The following is a 15,686-nucleotide window of genomic DNA, read 5'->3' as shown; positions in this document are numbered from 1 at the left end:
GGGCCAGGGGCCTGCAGGGGGATTTCATTCACGGAGAGAGGCTCTGGGTGGGTCCAGGGGCCTTCGGCCTGAGGCTGTTGGTTTGGTTATGAATGTAAAACTGGGTACAAAAGTAAGTGTTTTAGAACGAGCCAGGGCAACAAACCGAGAAGGTGAAAAAGCTGGCAGACCCTGCACCATCACGAAGCCATGGTCAGTGACCCTCCGGACCCAGGCGCAGCGCTGCCGCGGTCTCCCTGGAAGACGGACGTGTTCTTGGCGGCGGTGGTCCGGGAAAGCTCCGGCCTCCGCTCCTTCCGGGTGACGCCGCCGTGCTGCCTCTGCGTGAGGTCGGGACCCAGGAAGCCGCTGTGGAGCAGAACCAGCCATTCCCTGCACCTGGCCCAGCACCCAAGAGATGGGGCCTGGGGCAGGACCTGGGACGCTCTTCTAGGCTGACAGCCCAGCGGCCTGTCACCTCCTGGGGCGACCAGACACCAGGGAGGCTGCCTCCCTGTCTCAGGGTCTCTGAGCCCAGAAGGGCCTGCCAGGGCCAGGGCCCCCGCCGGGAGCCAGAAGGCGTCCCTTCCTCTTACCATGGACTCTAGGTTCCCAAACGCCCATCTGGGCATTCGCCTACTCAGCGGTTCCCACAAATTGCAGGAACGTGAAATGAAGACACTTCCTTTAAGATCTGCGGTTGGAACAAATACGCATTCCATGCAGTGTCTGCCTGCTGACCGGTCTGCTCCTGCTTGACCAGCCACGGAGAGGAAGGGCAGCCCTGAGCTGCACCCCAAAACCGTCTCAGCGGAGGAGCAGGTTCGCACTAGCGGTGCCACAGCACGCATGTCGTTGCGATGAAGCTGGCTTGGGGCGCCCTCCCCCTCAGAGACAGGTATCGGTCTTTCCCCAGCGCCAGAAAAAATCAGCGGAAACCTTGGCCCGTGGCAGCCTAGGAGTCACGGCGTGCGCAAGTCCCACAGCCACAGGCTGTTGTTACAAGTCCCAGTCTGGCCCCGCTGGGCGCTCAGAGGGTGAGAGCTCACCGAAAGGCCAAGGTTGTAGGTTCCGTCCCTGGTCGGGGCACTTACAGGAATCGACCAACGAATGCATCAGTAAGTGGAACAACACATCTTTCTCTCCCCATTTTCCTTCCTCCCCAAAATTAAAAAAAAAAAGAAAAAGAAGAAAAAGAAAAAAACCCCTCCCAGTCCTCTTTCCCTTCCCACAGAAACCTCTGAAGCATTGTTCTGCTTCTGGATCACACCGAGGGGCCCGCCTGTCCAGCCCACCGCAGGCAGACCAGGGGCGCCCTGACACTGGGTGCTGCCCGCTCGACCCCAGACCTGCTGGGGCCACCGATGGGCTTCTTCCCGAAATGGGATTTGACCGTTGCTTTCGACCTCCCTTCACTGCTCTGGGAACAGCAATAAACTGCATCCGGGTCAAACGTTACAAAGTCCTCAGGCTGTGCCTGCCCTTATTTTGAAGCCATCCTCTTATTCAACCAAGTCAAGGAAAAACCACTCTTTTAAGAAACAATTTATTATGATGATACATTACAAAGGTTTCTTGGCAAACAGCTAGGAAAAACACCGAACAATTCAGAGGAAGAAAACAATCTCTGGCACCACTGGAACCACTGAAGTTTACGCGGAAGGATTCAGCAGCATCAGGGCCCTCACGGATGCTCCTCGATCTGCACAGCTGCAGAAGGGGGGACACCAGCTTCGCGCTGGCTGCCCTGACGCACAGGGAGAGGCGGACAAGATGCGGCGCTGAGAGGAGCGACACAATGCGGCTCCCACGTGTACTGGGGACACCCTGAGGCCGGCAGTTTGGTGGCTCCCCGAATCATTTTCAGACTCACCCAGCCTGTGGCTGGTCCCGAGGTCTCTCAGGAAGCACAGGGAATGTGCTCAGTGCGGGCGCTGGTCCTATCAGATGCTCCTGGAAAGACGGTTTTGTGCCCAAACCCACACCTCAGCCACTGAGTAGCTACACCCGGAACTTCCTGGAAAGGAGACGGGAGGGGCTGGTGGCAGGTGCCCGCAGCAGCAGTGCAGGGGGCACCGGCCACTGCCCCTCTCTGCCTCCGGGGCAGCTGTGTGGCTCGACGTGGCCCACGCTCCACAGGTCCCTCTGTTCACATCACGTTGCTGGTGTGGCTTACCCAGCGATGAAGACTAACAAACGTGCAGCTTTAGGGTGGCCTTTCCTCCGAGACACTACATACTTCCCGAGGCTCGCGGGGCCGGCCTGAAGCTGCCCCAGGTGTGTGAAGAGGGCCGTGGAGGAGCGGGAGGGGCCGGCCGCAGGCACCGGGCTAGGGTCCGGTGCACCCGACCTTGAGGCCCCGGCAAGCTCCGCAAACCGGCCTCCCTCCAGAGGAGAGCAAGCTCACTTGACGAGGTTCCTCATGATGTTGAGGGAGGACCCTCTGTACCCGGACCCGAAGTGGTTCCAGTGGTTCAGATAGTGGAAGAGCTGGTACAGCTTCTGGCGCTTCTCAAACCCGGGCGTCTTGGGGATCTTGCTGTGGTAGGCCGAGTAGAAGGAGCCACTGAAGCCCCCGAACATACCGGCGATGGCCAGCTCGTACTCCGAGTGGCCGTAGAAAGACGCCGGGTCGAAGATGACGGGCCCCGAGGAATCCTCTGCCACGTTCCCCCCCCAGAGGTCTCCGTGGAGCAGGGCCGGCACGACGTCCAGGTCCAGGAACAGGTCAGGGATCTTCAGCTGCAGGAGGGAGACGCAGCCTCAGCCGGGTGAGCAAGGCACGCGGGAGGGATGCAGACGCCCTTCCGGGCGCCGTCCTGCACGCCCGAGCACAGCAAGGCACGCAGATGCGCACGGCCCAGCACGGCTCACGTGGGGTGCAGGGACGTCTCCTGGCCGGCCCCGCCCGCCTCCTACCCACACCCACAGTGGCTGCGCCTGCCCTGGCCTCACGCCTGTGGGGGCTGCAGCGATGGGGGGCACCGGGTGCAGCGGGCTCCACTCACCTGCAGAGCAGACCAGAGCTCGAGGGCCTCTCTGTCCCCAGAACCCTTCTCCACCATGTCCATCTGGGGCTGAATGCGCTGCTGGGCATAGAACGTGACCCAGTCCCTCTGCCAGTCATTCACCTGCGCGGGCAACAGCCAAGGGGAGAGCAGAGGTCAGAGGGACACGCCGAAGCTCAAAGGGGTACCCGGAAGTGGGAAGGGCTCGTCCGGAGAGGCACCGCTGCAGCGACGGGTGGGGAAGGGGTGGGAGCCGACGGGACAGCACGGGGCCTCGTGGACCTGGGGGACCTCCCCAGGACAGAGCAGCAGGGTCTGATCAGAAGGGCTCTAGGGTGTTTCCCTCCCACCTGTACTCACACAGGACCACAGCAGCCAGAGCTGGCCGGCCTTCTCTGGCCTGTGGCTCACTTCTGTCTGCCCACCTGGCCACAGAGGACCCCTCCTGGGCTCCTCCCAAGCAGCTAGCACTGCCCCCCCTCCCGAGCGGTAAGGTGGGAAGTCATGTGGAGCCCTGTTCCGAAAGACCGGTGAGGGGACGCCCCGGCCACAGGTGCGGCCACCCAGGAGGGAAGCAAGACAGGTGCACAGAAGAGCAGGGGGCACAGGGGGCAGCGTGTGACACCAAGTGACGGAAGATTGTGCAAATATGTGCACTCTCACACAAATGCACGGACTCACACAACCAGAAAGGCACAGGGGGGACAGAAAGGAGCAGAACCAGCTGAAACACCCCCGGGAAAGCACGGAGCAGGAGGCGTAGCTGCCAGCCACCGGCCAGTCCGCCAGACGGCCTCCCCAACGTGTCAGACTCTGACGCGTGCCTGCTGCCCCCGCTGCCCCCTGTGAAATCACCGCAAGTCTTCTCCAGCACGCGGCAGCCCCTCCCAAGAAGCCAGCACCCCAGCCACTCTGCACTTGCTGGCAGGCAAGAAGAACCCCCGCTCCCCGCAGCTGAAATTGCCAGGGGAGCCAACCGTAAAATCATAAAACTGAAAGTTTCGATCCCTTTTCATCATGTGATCTTTGAGAGCTTACTATTTAAAATAAAACATGTTTAAAATCTCTAATTCTTGCCCACCCTGAAAGCCGATGCTCCGAACCCACTGGCCTTCTCCGTTTCTCTGAGCTCACGCAGCCTGTCGGGGGCAGCCTCCTGTCAATCTCTTAAAAACCAGCAGAAAAAGACAGGGAGCTGAGACTCACGGAATTTCACCAAAAGGGAGGAGGTGCGCTTTCCCCAGCTGTTTCTGAGCGGCTGTCCTGACTGGGAAACCGAGGCAGAGCGCAGGTGTGGCTCACCTGGGGGAGATATCCGCAGCACGTCACCACGTCAAACCCGAACTGGTCCACGAAAGGCCGGTCCGCCTGCCCGCCGCCTCTGCCTGGAAAGCCAAAGGGAAACGAGGTGGGCAACTCGCTGCCTTGCTCCCTCGGGGCTCCGAGCGCCCTGAGACCTGACTGAGGTCAGCATGCCCTTCCCCGCCTGTGCCCCACCCAGAGACAGACAAGGGCCCTGGTCTCCACAGACCCCGGGGCCCGAGACTGGGGCCTGCTCGTCACCCTTAACCACCGAGGACACCCACTACTTTCTAGGAGAGACGCCCAGAGGACGCCCAGCACGGAATGGCTTGCAGGGGCCAGCTCGGCACCTGCCACTCGTGAGACACAAACTGCTCTGCTTCAAAAGGGCCTCCTCCCCTGCAGCTCCCCAGGCTCACAGCCAGCTCTGACCAGCGCCTGTGCTCTGGGAGGCACAGAACAGGCTGACAGACCGACCTGTCTGTCTCCCACACGGCCTCGGACGGGAGGACAGGAGTCCGTCGGGTCTGTTTACCCGGCACGGTGGGTTCTCAGCCGCCCGCCACCCTGCTGAGCAGAGGCACCACACGGGCCACACGTCAGAGGATGGAAGTGCTGGAAGACACTCAGTGCTGCCAGCACTGGGCTCCGAAAAGGTCGGACGTGACTGCCGTCCCTGTGAGCCTCACCTGAGACTTGTCTGAGGAGAAGGGCACTGCACGGAAGGCCAGGGAAACTCCGGCAGACCTCCTGCTGCAGAGCAGGTGAAGGAACCGTGACATGACGGGGCTGGGTCCAGGGGCTGTCCCCTATCTTCGCAGCACACCTGTGCTACGCACACTAACCGCACTCACTGCGTTCACCGCGCCCCAAGCGTGCACCTTGGGGTTGGCATTCCCTTCCCGAGGCATCAACACAGATGTCTGGGGCAGGACCCCACCCAGACACCCATAAGATCCGAATGTCCTCCTCCGGGCAGAGCCCCCCCTGGGCCACCAAGGCTCTCACCCACAGTGCCAGCCTCCTTCTGCAGCGTCTCTCCAAGCTTCTTGTTCTGCAGGTGCATATCTGCCAGCTGGGCCCCAAGCTTTGCGGCATGACTGTGAATCCAAAAGGCAGCAGCTAAATGCACACCCAGATGCAGACACACATCCACCTGAAAGGGCTCAGGCCACGTACAGCGGGTCAGACGTTCTGAGGATATCAAGTCTGTCTCGGTGGCGAGGCAAGAGGGAGGGAAGAGGCCCTCAGCACCTGACGGTCTCTCCCAGCCTCGGTCTCTCCCAGCCTCGGTCTCTCCCAGCCTCGGTCTCTCCCAGCCTCGCGGCAGCCAAGGCCTTGCTCAGCACCACACCTCGAGAGCTGCCTCCCCTGCCCGCCTCTGGCTCGCAGGGTCCATGCTGCTCATCCTGCTGGACCCACAATGCGCAGGGCCACGGGCTCCTTGTATCACAGCCCCCAAAATTAGACCCCAAACACATGCCCCAGGGACGAAGGAACCACCCACAGGTGGAAAAACAAGGCCAACCAGAGGGGAAGTGCCAGGACATACCTGCCCAGATACTTCATGTCCAAGTGCTCCATCACCAGCATGCTGCCCCCTCCCGGGGCATCGAGAACCTTGAGAGGTCTGGGCGCTTTCACTGTGTGCGTTTCCAGGATGGCAGTTAAACTTGCCATCTCACCTTCGAACATCCTTTTGGCCTGTCGGGGGGGGGGGGGTGGGGAGAGGAGAGAGCGTGGTCACTTCTGGGAAGGTCCCGTGTGGACATGCCTTCTCAGGCACCGCGGCGCTACAGCAAGGCTGCCCTGAGTGCGGAGCCGACAGGCACAGCCAGCTTCTTCGGCCCCGCAGAACAGGGTCAGGGACCATGCTTCCCAGCGCTGGGCCCTGTTTCTCTGCCGTCTTCGTTGAACCCGAGCTCTCTCCGGAGGGAGGGAGGGAGGGAGGGAGACAGCTACTGCGACTGCACCCAACGCCAGGTGCAGAGCTGGGCTGCTTACGGTCACCCTCAGAGCACAACTACCGTCCTGTCCCAGGCCTGTCCGCACAGGCCCAGCTCACACTGGCCTTATCCTGCTTCTAGCGAGACACTGAGTTGTTTTCCGGGGACGACAAAACAGAACTGTGTGTCATACTTAAGCATGCACAGGGGAGAGATTTTTGACCTTCAATACCCAGAACCAAAAAGCTCACTCGCTGGTCCCTAACGCCTCAAATTTCACCCAAACCCACCATCAAGGAGACAAGAGCTCAGTCCTGTCTCCTTGTCAACTGACTTTGCGATAAAACCTTTTCTCTCCTCAAAAGCCAATGTCACTGCAGGGGCTCCTCAGGTGCAGGTGGCCCCGTGGGCACGTGCCAGGAACCCGTGGCCGCTTTTCACCTGAGTGGACCACCAGTGCTACGACATCTCCTACCCAGCGCTGGAAACCGTACCGACTTGAACACCATGGCCGTCGCAGTCCACAAGTCCCTGTCCCCTGGACTGCAGGGACCACCCTCCAACTGGTTCCCCTGCTCAGCACACTGTAGTCATCCTTACAGAAGGCCAGTGCCCCCCGGGGAACACACCCTGCATGTCATCCCACGGGCTGACCCAGACCTCTGCCCCCCTCACCCAGGCCCCGGCCCGGGCTCCACCCCTCACACCTACACACACACACACACACACACACACACACACACACACCGTGCTCCTGGATTACATATAGCCTTCTTTGTTTCTCAAAGATCCGCTGCTTCCTCCAGGCTTGAGGCCTCCACACACCGCACCCCCTCTGCCTGGGCACAGCCCCCCAGCTTTGACCAAGTCAGCACCTTCCCGTCACGCTTCAGACTTCAACAATACCAGGCTGACTTCTGAGAAATCTCCCCTAACTTCCCAGACTGAACTACTCCTCCCCCTTCAGGTACCACGTGAGTGAAACTGCTACAGAGGGAGACGCGGTACGTGCACAGCTCAGAAACGTCCAACCCTAATTCTCACACGGTCGACAGGTCCGCGTGGCTGCAGCACAAAGACACCGGACATGCTGACCGGCCCCTCTCCTCCCCAGCCACTGCCGTCCCCACCCCACAGAGCTCTTTTGTCTGCTTTGTCATTCTACACACAGAGGCACGTGCCCTGGCTTCTTGTTCCCGCCGCATGTATCAGCAGTCCAGAGTTCATCCCCACTGCTGTCCAGAGCTCTGCTGTGGAATGTTCCAGAGCGTGTTCATCCAGGCTACTGTTGATGGACAGCTGGGCTTCTGTTTGGGGCTACTATGAACAAGGCCATTCCTCTACACGTTCTCATGGTTGCTAATTCTGTGACCTCGAGCAAATTACTTAAGCTCTTGTGCCTCAGTTTCCTCATCTGTAAAACGGGGTCACAATAGTAACAATATCATGGGCTTGCTGCCATGGCTAATGAAGTTAGCAGCTAACACATAACCCATTCCAAACACTTTGTAAGTATCATTATTACACCACCTTCAAGAGCCACAGTCACTGAGGAGAAAGAACTGTGTCTTAAGGAGGATTTTCAGAGCATTCTCTTCAGAGATAAAGAAAAACCCCTGGACACCAGCTGTATTTTGTACCAGAGGTCTGGATTTGAAGGGTAATGTAATGGGTAGAATTTTTTTTTCAAACACAGGGAGAGGTTTAGGAGGACCTGTGAGCCCAGGCTCCACACAGAAATATCGACTGCTGTGTGGTCCTAAGTGTCTAACTGGCCCTAAGAACACTGTCACTCTCGCCCTGGCTGGTGTGGCTCAGGGGGTTGAGCGCCGGCCTGCGAAGCAAAGGGTCGCTGGTTCGATTCCCAGTCAGGGCACATGCCTGGGTTGCAGGCAAGTCCCCAGTAGGGGACACATAGGAGGCAATGGTACACTGATGTTTCTCTCCCTCTTTCTCCCTTACCTTCTCTCTAAAAATAAATACATAAAATTTTAAAAACACTGCTACTCTAGAGCTGAACCCAGGTAAAAGGAAACATCAGCTGAGACCAGTGCTACAAAACCTCCATTAAGGGAGGAGTACAGAGAAAACCGATTACACAGGTTTGCTAACGGCTGATAAGAATAATCAAGCCCTGGCCAGCAGCTCAGTTGATGAGAGTGTCACCCGGATGCACCAAGGTTGTGGGTTCAGTCCCTGGTGAGGGCACATGCAAGAATCAGCCAGTGAGTGCACAAATCAGTGAAACAACAAATGGAGGTTTCTCCCCCGCCACCCCCATCTCTCTAAAATTCTAAAAAAATCTTTTTAAAAGAATGCTCGAGAGGTAAAAGAACTTGGACAAGGTCCATTCAAGCAGGAGCGAGGAGGGTAGCCAAGACACCTGGAAGAAGAGGGTTCCACCTCCTCAGAGGTCCCCGCCGAGTCCCCCTTTTCCACACAAGCAGCAGAGGCTGTGCGCCCACAGCACGTGCGTGCGCAGGACTCGGTGGGTGTGCAGCTGGGCGAGGGCACGCTGGAACAGTCTGCTAAATGCCTGTGAGGAGCTCACTAGATAAGGAGGAATTAGCAAAGTGCCGAGAAAACGGGCTTTGACGACAAAATGAAAAGTAAGAACCCGAAGGAATAGCAGCAGAACAACGCTTAAAAACTCCGCTAAGTGGTTTCCTCTTCGTAGACACAAAACGGAGTCGATGCCACGTTCTGAACAAATGCCGGTGCAGGTGGAAGCACCGTCGTGAGAAGGACGGGGCCGCCCAGGAGGAGGAACTCCAGGGAAGCCAGCCCCAGCGTAGGAAATAAGCTGGAAGGGCGGCTGCCGCCTGAGCCCTGCCGGGGGCACAGCGGTGTGAAAGGACAGCTTCACCCGCGGGCCAGCTCGCACTCAGGAGTGTGCGCAGGGCGGGGGCCGAGCCGGGAAAGCGGGCCTTGAGAGAACAGCAGCACCGCAGAGGCCGACCCTGCGCTGGGCAGGAGGGGGTTCGTTTGGGGGGGCGGGGGGGAGGAAAGACCGGGAGAAGGACGTCCAGGAAAGGACGGCAGCACTGCCGCGGGGCGCAGGGCCTCCAGCCGCCGGGGACCGGGGTGACCTGCCCACCACCCGGGGCCCGCTCTCCCCTGCAGTGGGGCCCGCAATAAACTCAATGCTTACCCCCCGCCCCGCCCCCCCAATTCCCGAGTGGAAACCCAACCCCACGCCGTGATGTTGGGGGTAATGAGGTCACGCCGGGATCAGCGCCCTCCCTCCTGCCCGCAGCGCGGACCCGCTCCCCCGACGCCGGCCCGGAGAGAAGCGCGCCCGGCTGGCCGAGGCAGCCGGCCCGTGCTGCGGCCCAGCAGCCCAAACAGCCCGAGGCAGCGGTTACTCGGAAACGGCTCTGACCCCTGCAGGTTCGGACAAACCCCAGGCCAGGGAACCGCCGCTCCCGCCCCTGTTCAAAACCCGCCCAACGTGGGCACTCGCTCCCAGCAGCGGCCTCGCCGATCCCGAAGACACAGCCAGGCCTTCGCCGTGAGCAGGGGCACCGCAAGGCTCGCCGCGCGCGGCCGCGGGTGGAGACGGCGCCGGCCGCCCGGGCCCCAGAGCAGGGCCGGGCCCTCAGGCTCCCACCCCGGACCTCGGACGCCGGACCTCGGACGCCGGACCCCGGACCCCGGACCCCGGACCCGGGACCCGCACAGCGGCCCCGCCCCCGCGCTCAGCCCTCTGCGCCCGCCCGACTCCCCGCGGCCCTGACCTCCGACTTGGAGTTCACTTTCACGAACACTCGCCCTTTGTCCGTGTCGTAACTCTGGCCCTGGCTAATGCACCCGCCCCCCGAGTGGCCCGTGGCCTTGACGGAGCTGCAGCCCAACTCCCGCTTCAGCAGCTGCTCCATGCTCCCGGCGCCCAGACTGCAGACCCTCCTCGGGAGGCTCGGAGACGCCAGCGACGGCGCGGAGGCGCCCGGGATTGGAAGAGGCGCGTTTGCGTCATGTGGGGGTGGGGCCTGACTGACGCTCCGGCGTTGGGAGAGGCGCGTTTACGTCATGTAGGGGCGTGGCCGGGTGGAAGATTCAGGGCTGGGAGAGGCGTGGTTAGGTCTGTATGGGCGAGGCCGGGTTGACGCCCAGGGATTGGGTGAGTGGCGGGAAGACTCCGCGGCGGGAAGAAGCCGGCGCTGCAGCTCCGTAGGCCCCTGGAGGCTCCGGTGGCATTTCCTGCATTCTGTTCGCTCTGAATCTGCCCCTGACGGTGCCTTTGACCTGCCCTTGACCCCGTGTGGACTTTGCCTTTCCCACACCCTTGTCTTCTCTGACCCTGGTCTTGCTCTTCTTTGGCCCCGGCTGCCATTGTCCCCTTGTTTGATCTTAAGCTCGAGGTCAGATGGTGACACCTCAGGGCTTTCCCTGACCTGGACAACTCCTGTAACACCCTTATGGGTGGCATCTCACCTTTTTTTCTCTTTTTTTTTTTGGTACATGATTACTCAATCAGCATCTGTTTTCCCAGCTAGACTTTAGTGATTTGAGGGCAGAATAAAGTCTGCTTTGCTCCCTTTATTAGTCGGGGTTCTCCAGAGAAACCGGACCAACAGGGTGTGTATACAAATCGAGTGATTTATTTAAGGAATCAGCTCACACACAACTGTGGAGGTGCAAGACCAAAACCCGAAGGGTAGACCAGCAGCTGGAGACGCAGGGGAGATCTGCCGGCAGAATTTACTCTCCGTTATGGAGAGTTAGTATTGCTTCTACTCGGGCCTTCACTAAGCGGACAAGGCCCTACCCACACTGCAGAGGGTATTGGCTTTACCCAAAGCCCACTGATTTAAACGTTAGTCTCATTCAACGCACACCTTCACCGAATCAGCCAGAATAATGTTTAGCCCAATACCTGGACACAGTGCCCCACGTTCACCATTGTTTCACAACGCTTGGTGCATGTCCCTGTAAATCTGGGACCCGACAGGGATACACTCACAACAAAAGGGTGAACTGCAAATGAGTCTGAATGTGAACCACCCCAGAGTCTGCTTTTGCATGGTTTTGCAGCCCAAATTCATATCACTTGATTATCTGGGATACGCGTAATTTTATTTAAAGCAAATAGGGAATGCAGCTGCCCCAGGACTGGGAGACAGACACAGAACCTTCCCTGAGGAGTATATCTTCTTACCGGATATCACAAAAGTCTCTTGAATTATTTTCCAAAGACGATCAGCATCCTACAGTCAAAAGCAAGCAAATGTTGCCCAGGCTGGGGTGGCTCAGTGGATTGAGCGCCAGACTGTGAACCAGAAAGTTGCCAGTTGGATTCCCAGTCAGGGCACATGCCTGCATTTTGAGCCAGGCCCTCAGTTGGGGGCGTGCGAAAGGCAATCGATTAATGTATCTATCGCACATTGATGTTTCTCTCCTACTCTTCTGTACTCACTTCCCCTCCCTCTAAAAGTAAATAAAAGTAAATAAATAAAATAAGCTGAGTCCTTAAAAAAGTGACTCAGCAGATTCTATAAAGAAACAAAAAACAAGCTTTTAGAAATAAAAAACTTAATAAATACATTTTAAAAGCCAAATGGACAGATCTAGCAGATTAGACACAAATGAGAGAATTGGTGAACTGGAAGATGTCAGAGAAATTAGGCGGAATGTGGCAAAGACTAAAAAGGAAAATACAGATGAGATCAAGAGACATGGAAATAGTGAGAAGTCCTAGTCGAAATATAACTGGTGTTCCAGAGAAGGGGAAGAAGGACAGAGGCTGTAATTAAGCATAAAAATAGCTGAGAATTTTCTAGAACTGATGAAATACACCAATCCTCAGACCTAGGGTCTGGCCAAAAATAACAATCTGGATAAATTAAAAGAAATTCACACCCAGACAAATAACAGTGAAACTGCACAAGACCGAAAAACCCAGGAAATCTCTAATGTACCCAGCAAAAGTCAGACTATTTTGGAAAGATTGACCTCTGGCGTCCCAACCCTAATACTGCTCAGGGAGAGTATGTTTTGAAGGATGAAAATGAAATAAAGACGTTTTTCAGACTGAGTACCATTTGCTTGTATTTCTGGTGATGTTGTTTTCAAGCAGCAGACCCTAAAGGACGTTTTCATCCCAAAGGAAAGTGATCATAGATGTAAAGCCAAAGTACAAGGAGTAAAGAACAAAGCCACGTGTATGTGAGAAAATTCAATAGCATCGATTCTACACAACAATAAGCCTCACGTTTGATTTTTAAAATGACTATTTTAACAATTATTTTTGTATTTTAATTTAAAGGGGTAAATTGTTATAAGGCCTTTGTGTCCTCAAAGGGAAAAAAGTCTTTGATAAATTGAGTATGGATTTTGTAATTTCTAAGGTAAGCACTAAAAATCGGAAAGCTCATTTATAACGTTCCTTTTAATAGAAGGAAAAATTAGTCCCAAAGGGGAGAAAAAATAAAAATAACCAATAAGGATGGACCATGTGGGACAAGTAGAACACATGTGAGAAGGTGAGGGGCGGGAGGCCGGGGGGGAGGGAGGTCAGGGGGATCCCCTGCCGCCTCCCGCAGGCCTAGCTCATCGTGTGTCGTGTGCGGGCTTCCTTCCCAGCACCAGGAACTAGCCTTCCACTTGACTTCAAGAGCTACCACATTGGCTCAACATTTATTCTTATCGGAAGTCTCTCTCCTTGGCCACAGAGCGGGGTTTACAGTTCTCCAAACACCGAGTTTGAGTGTGGGAGCTTCGAGGGTGTGGGCAGCTGGAGTCAGGTCTCCACTGGGGCTGTGCGAGCAGAACTGGCTAAAAGCTCAGTTCTCCCTCCCACCTTCTCCACTCGGGCTGGCCTGGTGTGACCTGTCCTGATGGACAGTTGTCCGTGGGGGCTGAGGAGGGACAGCGCAGCAGCCGCAGGCTGCCAGGAGGTGGCCTGAGACAAAGGCTCCGGTAGGGGGCGGAGCTGAGTGGAGGGACGTGGAGGGGCGGGGCGGGGCAGAGCCTTGGGTGGGCGGGTTGGGGCAGAACAGGAGAGGCTGTGGGTGGGCACTGGGTGAAGCATCTGGTGGGCGGGGCTTGGGTCCGGCTCGACAGAGCGGTGGGCGGGGCGAAATCTACATTACAGGGATTTCGTGCAGCACTTTCTGAGCATCCATGAGGTTACAGCTTTGCTTAAAATAGTTTTTCTTTCTTTGTCAGAAGAACAACTGGCACCTTGACTGTGAATTCTTGGTGAGTCATCAGCAAATATACACCAGCGTGAGAGTCTGACCAGCTGTTAGTTCCTATTTACTTCTTGACAGCAGGGGAGAGAAATAAGAAGAGTTAATTGGTGTGTGCAAGTGCCAGGGGCTTTGGAGAAAATATGGTCGGCCCCGTTTTAGTTCTTCAGTCTATTTTTATTCGAGCACCAGAGAAAGAAACTCAAGAAGTGTTTTTTCATCGTCAAGTGGGACACAAACTTTACATTATGTAAAGACATCCCTTGCGTGTCGCCAGAGATGGCAGGCATTCCTTTCTCCCCACCGTTCACAGTAGGTGCCCCGACTGTGCTGCAGGCCAGAGGCCACAGAAACCAGCTGCAGCTCGAACCAGGAACAAACCCGCCAACGGTTAAGCGGCTACTGTGCAAACCAGCAATTCCACCCCTATATATATATTGTATATGCCCAGAAAATAAAAACGTGTCCACACAGACACTTGTACACGGATGCTCATAACAGCCCAAAGGTGCAAACAACCCAAATGTCCATTTACAGATGAATGATAAGCAAAGTAGGTTCTGTATATATAATGAAATATATGTACATGTAACGGGGTCTGTACACATACTGAAATACATATAATTAAATATTCCCTTCCTTTAGAAAGAAGGTAATTCTACTGACAACATGTTAACTGAAATAAACCAGGCACAAACAGATAAATACTGCATGATTTCATACAGAGTACCTACAGTGGTCACACTCAGAGACAGGAAGTAGAACGGAGAAAGCCAGAGGCTGGGGAGAGGGGATGGGGTGTTCACAGTTCTTAATGGGGACAGAGTTCAGCTGGGTGAAGACGACAAAGTTGTGGAGATGGACAGCTGCACAACAATGAGAATGCGCTCAATGGCACTGAATTGTACATTTAAAATGGGTAAGATGGTAAATCATATGTTATGTATATTTTACCATAATTTACAAATGAAAACAAGACAAAACTGAGTCTGCCATGCTATGCTGAACTGAGCCTGCCATGCTGTGCTGACGATCACCTGCAGTGGAAGCCACTGGCCAGACCTCTGGCCATCATGTTTTCTCCGAGCCCTCCTTTGTTGCAGTAGCGGCCGGAATCACAGTCCCCACCTCTCAGCAACAGGGGAAGGGAGGGAGGGAGAGAGGGAGAGAAACCGCAATGTGTGGTTGCCTCTTGTGTTCCCCCTGTTGAGGACCTGGCCCGTAACCCAGACATGTGCCCTGACTGGGAATCCAACTAGTGACCCTTTGGTTCACAGGCCAGCACTCAGTCCACTGAGCCACACCAGTTGGGGCATCTGGAGACATTTTAATGATTACAACCAGGGGGAGGGATGCTACTGGCAGCTCATAGATAGGAGTTAGGGAAGCTGTTGAGCATCAGGTGATGAACAGAACAGCCCCACGACAGAGAATGCTTTGCATCAGAGGTCAGAATGCCCATGGCGTGGTGGCATGGCAGCCTGAGCTGATGAAGACAGGCCCCTTCTCTAAAGCAGTGGCCCTGGTAGGGGCTTCTCATGGTCGTATATGTTCGTGGAGTTTGCACAAGTCACATATTTACCCACAACTGGCTAAGAGCACCACAGCTTTCTGCTGTGCTATCTGTCCTATTCCCTGTTCCTCATTCCAGGGAATAGTAAAGCGTTTAGGGAATCTTCCCCTGAGGTCGGAGTTGGTTTTCATGGGAAATGATTATGTTGTTCTCAGTCACTTCTGGGTCCAGGGAGTCACCACCAGTTCTGACCTGGCTTCAGGAACTCCACCACCACCATGTGGAACCTGCCGGGGAAACAGAGGATGCAGGGCCAGGGCCCTCTGACAGGCGTTCCCAGGAGGCTGGTCTCTGGAGGGTGGAGGGGAAACAGGTCTTGCACACCTAGGGAATAACTCTTATCACCACGTGGCTAAGGTTCGGGAGGACTTGGCTTCCTTTGGCTCCGAGAGAGTGGGACACTCTTGTCCATCAGGGATACTTGCTAACCTGCACCCAGTTACAAACACTGAATGTCTCAAATCACGTGCCTCAGGCCTTATCAGAAAGCCTGGGTTTGTAAAGCGCACATCTGTTCCCACATCTCGGACCACTGAGCCTCGTCTGGGGACCTGGTGGTTCCAGACAACACAGCAGGACAAAAATCTCTCTTCTCCTCAATCGATTATCACAGCACACTGGCCACAGATTATGCAAAACAAAAAGTTAAAACAGACATTGCAGACTCAGTTGTTGCCTTAGGTGTGTG

General features: G+C 56.1%; 1 protein-coding gene across 4 annotated transcripts; it reads right to left on the bottom strand.

The window, feature by feature from the left end:
- Nucleotides 1-1,509: 1,509 nt before the first annotated feature.
- Nucleotides 1,510-10,195, bottom strand: LOC123817571 (fructosamine 3 kinase related protein). 4 transcript variants are annotated; one of them, XM_045837306.1, is made up of 7 exons: nt 5,842-5,980; nt 5,298-5,389; nt 4,979-5,042; nt 4,767-4,859; nt 4,290-4,372; nt 2,988-3,110; nt 1,510-2,721 (listed from the first exon to the last, which is right to left on the bottom strand). In XM_045837306.1, the coding sequence occupies exons 2-7, from the start codon at nt 5,385-5,387 to the stop codon at nt 2,383-2,385; spliced, it is 792 nt and encodes a 263-aa protein (XP_045693262.1). In that variant the 5' UTR covers nt 5,388-5,389; nt 5,842-5,980; the 3' UTR covers nt 1,510-2,382. The 4 variants fall into 4 exon arrangements, with proteins under 4 accessions (XP_045693262.1, XP_045693263.1, XP_045693261.1 ...); XM_045837307.1 differs by having other exon boundaries at nt 4,767-4,856; XM_045837305.1 differs by lacking the exons at nt 4,767-4,859; nt 4,979-5,042 and adding an exon at nt 9,973-10,195 and having other exon boundaries at nt 5,842-5,993.
- Nucleotides 10,196-15,686: the final 5,491 nt, after the last annotated feature.

This window comes from Phyllostomus hastatus, unplaced genomic scaffold, assembly GCF_019186645.2.
Source record: "Phyllostomus hastatus isolate PE091 unplaced genomic scaffold, TTU_PhHast_1.1 phas_contig_210, whole genome shotgun sequence".
NCBI classification, from domain to species: Eukaryota; Metazoa; Chordata; class Mammalia; order Chiroptera; family Phyllostomidae; genus Phyllostomus; species Phyllostomus hastatus.
Note: the sequence above shows the minus strand (reverse complement) of the source record. Positions and strands in the feature narration are given on the sequence as shown.